This window comes from Poecilia reticulata, chromosome 4 (assembly GCF_904066995.2).
Source record: "Poecilia reticulata chromosome 4, P_reticulata-male-v2, whole genome shotgun sequence".
Taxonomy (NCBI): Eukaryota; Metazoa; Chordata; class Actinopteri; order Cyprinodontiformes; family Poeciliidae; genus Poecilia; species Poecilia reticulata.
Window position 1 is genome coordinate 18813399 of NC_088833.1, and position 8628 is coordinate 18822026.

General features: G+C 37.9%; 1 protein-coding gene across 2 annotated transcripts; it reads left to right on the forward strand.

Moving 5' to 3' along the window:
• The first annotated feature begins 601 nt into the window (after positions 1-601).
• Positions 602-7741, forward strand: hdgfl2 (HDGF like 2). Of its 2 annotated transcripts, none has more exons than XM_008406929.3 (16): positions 602-849; positions 1269-1345; positions 2277-2418; positions 2757-2951; positions 3152-3274; positions 3372-3440; positions 3543-3723; positions 3848-3932; positions 4048-4342; positions 4437-4567; positions 4669-4736; positions 5278-5348; positions 5432-5533; positions 6213-6369; positions 6440-6557; positions 6688-7741. In XM_008406929.3, exons 1-16 carry the CDS (start codon positions 778-780, stop codon positions 6785-6787), a joined length of 1986 nt encoding a protein of 661 aa, XP_008405151.2. In that variant the 5' UTR covers positions 602-777; the 3' UTR covers positions 6788-7741. The 2 variants fall into 2 exon arrangements, with proteins under 2 accessions (XP_008405151.2, XP_081462557.1); XM_081606431.1 differs by having other exon boundaries at positions 2760-2951.
• Positions 7742-8628: the final 887 nt, after the last annotated feature.

Below are 8628 nucleotides of genomic sequence, written 5' to 3' on the forward strand. Positions count from 1 at the left end.
CACTCAAACTAAGAAATTACAAAATATTTGAACACCATTAATTGTCTTTCTGGGTTTTGTTTGTTTTTAAAGAGTATACTAATCAATTTTATCATTGTTTTTACAGTATTCTTTAATTCTTTAGGGCAACTAGTTTGATTTATTTATTCATTTATTGAGACAGTTCTTGTACATTACATACATGTTAATAAACTACTAGACTATAGCAGCTGATTAACAAATTTCTGTACTGACTGGCAGGTTGATGTTTAAAACACATTCCTATTCCATTTGTTTTCAAAGTGAAAAATAAATCAAATGCTCTTGGAATGTGTGTGTACAGTAGTCAATTGGTATTATAAATACAAAAAAGTGTATATATGGCATTCATAATGAACGGTAATAAAAATATTAAGGGTGTAGACCTATTGCTAATTAACTTTTGACAGTCTAATAATGAGTTTTAAAGCTGAAATATTGTAAATAGAATCATCTATTTGTGTTTCGGTTAAATTAAACCAAAACAAAATCTGCTTTACACGAATTTCTCAAAAGCCTTTTATTTTGAAGGCAATTTATGTTCCCTGAGCGGAAGTACCTGCTGCACTCCTTCTCTCCTGCTCTCGCTGTCTCTTCTCGCGTTAACGCCGAGCTCGGTTAGAATGCAGCTAGCTCGTTAGCTGACTCCATCGTTTCCAGGTTTCATGTCAACCTGAAAACATTAGACCAAGAGAGACACAAACAGCAAATTGACAGCCGAACGCTTTTAAAACCCAGGCTGCACGGAGAGGTGGGACAATGCCACACAACTTCCAGGCCGGAGACCTGGTCTTCGCTAAAATGAAGGGATACCCCCACTGGCCAGCTAGGGTAAGTAAGCAGCCGGAGGAGGAGGGGGTGGGCTGTTCTGCATGGGACGCTGTGGAAGGCTCTCTTCTGTATCTCTTCAATATCTAAAATACATAAATAAACACACACCTCACTTAACTTGTGAGAGCTAGCAATTGCTTTTTTATAAAAGCCTATAGTCAGAGTTAGGGCGGTGAAATTTGAATGTGATGCTGGCCTAATCTGCTGGGGAAAAAATATACAAGCGAAGCTAACGTTGTTAATTTGGAAATGACGTTTGAGATAACTGTGGCTTGTTTCCTGGATCATAAATCCCTCTCTATGGTGTCCACTCGCGTATATCTGAGCTCTTTTCCAATAACACTTTTTATTGATGGGGTTTCTGACATGATGACAGAGTAATGTTTGAGTTGTTGCTTGGATATTGTGCTTGGTTACAGATTGAAGATGTGGCTGATGGAGCTGTGAAACCACCACCTAATAAAATCCCTATTTTCTTCTTTGGGACTCATGAAACGTAAGTGCATAGTTCAGCAGGTATATATATCTATATATATACACACATTACCTTTTCACATAATATTAATTAAAATTATTATTATTTTTAAAGTGTTCTATGAAGTCTTTCATTTCATTCATGAAAAACAGCTCTGATGCAATGATAAAACTTTTTCTGGCCATTTATGATGTTCTGTTTTTTGATTTATTTACTTTGGACTTAGTCAGATTTTTTTCCCCAAAGAACTGGCACATAAATAGACAAAATATGTTTTGCATGTTCTTTGATCAGGACAATTTTGAATCAAAAATAAAATGAAGAAATCACTAGATTACAACTACTTATTCATTGAAACTTCTATATCCCAGTTTTGAAAAGGCGCATCAAAATACACAATTACAGTTGGTGTGTTTGTACATCAAAAATGGAGGGAATGATTAGTTTTGATATTTCTAATGAATGTCATTGTAAAAAAAAAAAAAATAAAAATAGTATCTGAGTGTAAAGCAAATTGGTCAAATCCAATTTCTGCTTTATTGATTAGTGCATCTCTAAAATTTAAATTTGCATGGCTAAATGTGGTACATTTATGAGATGGTTCAAGTAGCATTATCACTTATGCCTTTTAGATCAATTTATTACATATTTATTTAATTCTAAGTTTTTGTGAAAGGTGCAAATTACAGTTGATTAAACTGTGACTTGTGACGTATCATATTAGCTGCTCAAATGGAGTTTTAATGGTGAAACAAAAGAGATTTTTTGACACATTGACAAGGTGGCACACGCAATTCATAAAGCCACCAGCAGGGGACAGAATATCCCGATTCAAAGTCTCATCAGTATAAACCTTTCTCTATGCAAGTTCAAACATTCTGTCACCTGAACTACTAGCATATTTTTCAGCCATTTAATTTTAAACTGTCTTTTTTTTTTGTCTGTGGCACAGAGCATTCCTTGCAGCAAAAGACCTTTTCCCATACGAAAAGTGCCGAGAGCGCTACGGCAAGCCCAACAAAAGGAAGGGATTCAATGAAGGTTTATGGGAGATCCAGAACAATCCACATGCCTCCTACAGCGCTCCACCTGCAGTAAGTCAGCTGGATCTTTAAAATCTTGAAACTTCCAGAAGTGAGAGTTCACTCTCATATAAGGCACCGGTTGTTTTTACTGCTGTCAAAACAATATATTGATCATTAGATTTATTATTAGGTTGTCTGCCACACTGTAAGACGGCAAAATTTTAACAATTTAAAATCTTAACTTTTAAAACTTTAGTATGTCCCGAAACTGGTAAACATACCAAGCCTAATGCTGCCTTTCCATAGGAAAAAACTGTTTTTGCTAGTTTTGAATATTCTCTGAAGTTATGTTGGGTTGTTTTAGGACATACATGCTAGTTAATGTCTTTACTGATGTATTTCTGCAGCAGGCTAGCTCATCTGATAGTGAGGGCAATGAAGCAGCAGCAGGAGGAGAAGGAGGGGGAAGTGATGAAGAGGATGACGACGAAGACGCTCCGGTTCCTCAAAAAGCCGACTCCGGCAGCGAGGACGAGTCAGACTCTGGGAGTGACGACAGAGGGAGGGGAGGTGGGATAAAGCGAAAGCCACAGGCTCCCAAGGTAAACAAAGTGTTTGAAATTTTAGAATGGAAATACTTTTCTAATAATGTTTTTGAGCTCAAGAGAAAGTGGATATGATTTTCTAAAAAGAGGCGGGGGATACGATAAGTGCACTAATTTCAAATAAGGTTTTTTTTCTCCCCAGCCATAAAAAAGCAAGTTAATTAAAAACACAACTCTTTCTTAATATTTATTTTAAGCGGCCTCCTCCTCCAAAAAAAGCGCGAGGCTCCTCCAGCGACAGAGACGAAGAGGAGAGCGGGTCTCCGTCTGAATCAGACCCGACGGCTTCAGAGTCTGACTCTGGCAAAAACAGCGACAAGGTAATTTGCTCACTCTACACATCGTGCTATGAATGCTGACTGTGGAGACAAAGAGTAGTTTACAACATGAATTTGGGCTTTATTTTTCATTCTCTAGGATTTTACTCCAGAGAAGAAATCCGGTGGACGAGGAGGAAAGAAAGCCGGAGGCAGAGGGAAGAAGAAGGTGAAGCATGAACCCCGTTTTACTCGTGACTTTAATTTATTTTGTGTTTGTTATCAAGAAACGTTCCACTTACTCTCCACCGTATTCTCTCGGGTTCTACAGAAAGGTTCTTCTGACTCAGATTCAGAGTCGGGATCAGGGTCAGAGAAGAAAGTCGCAGACAGCGACTCTGAGGACGAGAAGCCGCGGCCGGCTCTGTCTGGCTCCGAGTCCCAGTCCGGCTCAAAGTCCGAGTCCGAGTCTGATCCGCCTCCCCGCAAGGGCCCGCAGCCTCGCAAGAAAGGTACGAGTTCTGAATCCGCTTCATCCAAAAATACCTAGGAAAAAGATTCTGAGCTTTTGCTTTTCTTACTTGTGAATTTGCGTTGATATATTTATGCTAAGTGCTTGTTTTCCTGGATTCACAGAGAAAGCTGCTCCAAAGCCTCGAGCAAGAAAACCCAAACCTGCCCCAACTAAACGAGCACCGTCATCGTCCTCCGACAGCGACAGGTCAGGCTGCTCTTTTTATTTTTTTATTTAATAAATCATTACGTTAAATTGCTGATTATTTTAATATGAATGTCAACTTAAAGCAGCTGAATAGTTTTCCCCCCACTGCATACAGTGACAGTGAACCGGACCGCATCAGTGAATGGAAGAAACGAGACGAGGAGCGCAGACGAGAGCTCGAGGAGCGGCGGAAAAAGGAGGAGGCTGAGGAGCTCCGCCGGCTACGTGAGAGAGAGAAGGAGGAGGATGAGAAAAAGAAGAAAGACAAAGAAAAGAGCAAAAAAGAGACTGACAGTGACAGCAGCAGCTCGGATGAAGGTGTAGACGATCATCCACTGAAGAAGTCTAAGAAACCGCCTCCGCCCCCGATCCCCGCACCCTCTGACTCTGATTCTCCATCTCCAGCAGAGGTAAGCTTCCTTTGTGAATTACCATAAATTCTGAATTTTTTTTTAATTGCTTAATAGTTAAGATAAAACATTTTCTTTTTTTCCTGTCAAAAAGGTGAAAAAAACACCAAAGAAAGCAGACAAACAGAAGGCAAGAATAAAGAAGGAAAAGGAAAGAAAAGAAAGAAAGGAGAAGGAACTGAAAGAGAAGAAAGCCAGACGGGCGGAGGAGAAGTCCAGAGCGAGGTGAGCGGACAGAGAGGGAACAGACCACAGAACGCAAATGTCATGAGAAGAACTTGATTAAATATTAAAGGACACTGATCACGCCATTGTGTCTGACTTAGGTCTAAGCCTGAAAAGCCCAAACGCCGACCAGAGAGGCCACCGGAGAAAAAAGTGGAAAAGAAAAAAGGTCAGAAGCAGTCATAGTTTCATCTGCTCTGCATCTGGTTATCATGCACTATCAGCAAATTTATTAGGCAAAGAAAACTGCAAATTCTTCTCATTAAAATGCCTTTTAAAATATTCATACCCACTGGAGCGCCTTTCATTTAGTCACATTGTATCTATAAGAGTCTCCTCCCGTTTATTCTGACGCTGGTCAAGTGCATGATGTATTATCTTTAAAAGTTACCTATTTATTAATTAGAATCCTATTGAGAACAAACAGCATCATGAAGACCAAGGAACGCAGCAGACGGGTCAGGAGGAATCCTAAACAGAACTACAGTGGGATGGTTCAGATCATACAAATTCATTCGTCATGTCTCCTTTTTCATTCTTTTCACAAGTATACACTAAATTGTGTTTGTCCATGGTAAGAAATACAAATAAGAAATACACTGACAAAATGTGAAAAGTCCAATGGGTATGGATTATTTTGCATTAAATTGCAAAAAACATTATAGGAAAAGTTGAAGAAATAACTGTTCTTTTTTTTAATCAATATCTAGAGCCATCACCGGAGGAAATGCTACAGAAACTCCACACAGACATTAAATTTGCACTTAAAGTGGACAACCCAGTAAGTGGCACAAAATGTAGCTTCCTTTATGTCTTTGTGTTGCCATGAAACATTAATGGCTGGGTGTTTTTGTTGCATTCTAGGACATTGAGCGTTGTCTAAAAGCACTCGAAGAGCTTGAAGCTGTACCTGTCACCAGCCAGATTCTCCATAAAAATGCCGAAGTTATTGCCACACTAAAAAAGGTGCTGCTTGCTGTGCATTTTCTGTGGGATAATTCATTCTGCATTCATACATAAAAAACACAAAATGGCCTCCACTAGAAACTAGATATTTACATACACCAGAAAAATATAAATATATGTTTTTTTCTGAGTAAAAAAAAAAAATCAGAATATTTCAGTTAAACAAAGAGACCTCAGTGAAGGCATTTTTGAAACAAAACCTCAAACATATTGCTTCCTTGTGTGGCAAAATTAAAAATAAATCTGTTGGGACATTTTGGACAGATAAGACCAGAAGTCTGAAGATTTCACATTGAACTTATAAACAAGTACAAGCATCATGGGAATGTCCAGCCAGTGTTTTCTTTGCAAAGGAAATGTGTCCTGTGTCCCAGAGATGAACGCATTTTGTTGTGAAATGTGTGCTTTCCACCCCAGATCAGTAGCACACATTAAACACGTTAAAAAACCAGCCTTGTAACGACATGGGCCGCTCAGAGAGGAAGTAGCCATCACAAAACGCAGTTAGCAGAGGCAGTAACATGCTGCAGAACGCATGTAAATATCTAATTTCAGCCGAATATGCATTGTTTTTATGCTGTATATTTTCATCTTCTGCAACTTGACTGATTATTTTATAATAGTCTATTTCTCTCTCAACATCTTAAAAAAAATAATAATAATAATCATCACTCATCAGATTCGGCGGTATAAAGCCAGCGCTGCAGTCATGGAGAAGGCCAGCGACGTCTACAACAAGTTAAAACTTCGCTTCGTGGGAAAACCAGAGCTGGCAGCTAAGCCTAAAATAGAGAACAAAGAAACGGAGAATGATGAAAAGCAGTCACAAAACACTGGTATGAGAAACATTTCAGATCGAGTTTTGCTCTCACTGCAGCCGTTTATAAATCTGAATGTCTTTTGTAGAATCCAAACCCGTGAATGGGGAATCGGAGGAGAGAAAGGAGAATGCAGAGGAAGACGAAAAGCCCAAATCGCCTCTGAAAGAGGAGAACAATGACGGCCAAGGTTCAAGTCCAAACAGGTTTGGCTCAACATGTATCAGATCGCTCTTATTCATCGATGCCATGTTGGAACATTGTTTTAAAATGAAAACGGATGCATGGCATCTCAGTACACTTTTTGCTGCTACTGAAATGTTGTTTTCTGTCTAGGCCCAGTTCAGACAGCCCAGCTCCACAACAGACACCCACATATGAGGAAGCAGACGGTACCGTCTCAGCAGAGCCAGAACCGGCCGCTGTAGAAACCTAAAAGACTCTCTGCAACCACTGGCAGCGGACCAAGTGCTAAAAGACGGTGGCCTCTGTTTGACGAACAGACGCCGCTCTCGGCTCTGCAGCATCGCCACACGCACCCAGCATTTCCTGCAGCACCTGTTACAAAAATAGATGATGCTTTGGACTTTTTTGTGGTACACTGGTATCAAGTCAGAAAGCCATCCACTCAGTCTGTTGGTCCATTGTTTCTCACCGTTAAATGAAAACTTTCTTTTTATCGTCTATGAATTTCCTTCTCATTTTGTTCAACTTTAAACTCCAGCTCCTGCTTCATCGTCTGTCTACTTCCAAACTGCTCACATGTTAAAAAGAAATCACTTTTTCTTTTTTAGCTCTCGCAACCACAATGAAATGGAACAAAACTTATTTTAAACAGAGACCGGGACGACTTGGAGAGAATTTTTTTCTTTTCTTTTTTTCTCTAAGGACTTTTTGTGTAAACCCTTACATCTGTCTACTTCCTTTTATAAAACCTGCCAAACATCACCAAGGCCTCTTTTCTGTGTGTGGCATTGCCAGAGTGGTACAGTACTGTTTATGAGTCTTCTGTGTTAACTATTTAAGTGTCTGGTCTAAATCCAGCTGATACAGTCTGAAATGTAAAGAGTCACTAAAAAGCTGTTTTTTTTAACTGAGGTCCATCTCCTTTTTAATTGCCTTTGTTTTCATAGGATCACAGTTTTGTCTCTAAAAATAATTGCTGTGCAGTTGAGCAACATACACTCTCCTCTTTAGTGTCTGCTTTCAATGGATCATGATGAATTGGGGGGGCCGACCTGAAAACTGCCCTCAGGAGCTATTGAGATCTCATGTAGCTGCAGCCTATTTTGACTTTTTTATGTGCATACATCATGTGTTTTTAGTGCTATGTAAATTGGTAAAGCATTTCTATAACGTAGTTGAGACTTGAATAAAAATCTCAGCATGGTTTTGTTCACTTTGCTTCTTTGCTCATACATTACATTGAGGTTATGATAAATGACGGAAACAATTGTGCAAACTCACGAGTTACTGAGAACTAGGAAAATTCAGAGGAAATCTTTTGCTAATCTGGCCTTTTAGGGAATATTTTAATGCTTTTGATGGTTTTTCTATTGCATGAATACCTTTAATAAGAATATATGAAATATGTGGTCTAAAAAAATTGGTTTTGTTTTTAGGCCTACATTATTTGAAAATGTTATTTTAATGAATCTAGTATTTTAATTTAAATCTGTTTTATGGCAGTATTCTACTTCTATTAAAATATGTTGTGCTATTGAAAAGAGTCACTAACTGAATATAAAAACAAGTAATAGAGCAGTAAATTATCTTTCTATAGATGGACTTTGTTCATTTTAATATAGCATAAACATGACAAAAATAAAAATATCGTTATTTAAAATGCTCTAGTAAAAATGTACGAAAAATGTATATGCCTATTATTTTTGAAATATCTCAAAAGTAATCTTGAGATATGACACTTTCTTGAACTTTTTCAATTTCATGAGTATTTGAAAATATTAGAATTCAGATTCTTAACTTTATATATAGTTCCTTTCTCTAAAATTTCAACAAGAACATAAAGCATTAACTTCAGAGTTAAAATAAAAGAAATACAGAACAATTTCACATGCATATGTATGAATTTATATAGGGACAAAGAAAAAAAAAAGTTAATTGTTATAAACGTTGTAAACAAAATGTTTTACTTATTGGCTCATCCTTCAACTTCAGAAAATGTGCAAATACATATAAATCGTTTTTCCCAAATATGTGAAATTTCCCATTGAAATTAAATTACAAATCCACTTGTTTATTAAATAAAAGCACAAA

Bases quoted from the DNA above. Each gene is read 5' to 3' on its own strand.
- hdgfl2 (XM_008406929.3), top strand. From the start codon at position 778: ATGCCACACAACTTCCAGGCCGGAGACCTGGTCTTCGCTAAAATGAAG. The intron at 2,419-2,756 runs GTAAGTCAGCTG...GTATTTCTGCAG, and splicing joins CCTACAGCGCTCCACCTGCA to CAGGCTAGCTCATCTGATAG. The intron at 3,933-4,047 runs GTCAGGCTGCTC...CACTGCATACAG, and splicing joins TCGTCCTCCGACAGCGACAG to TGACAGTGAACCGGACCGCA.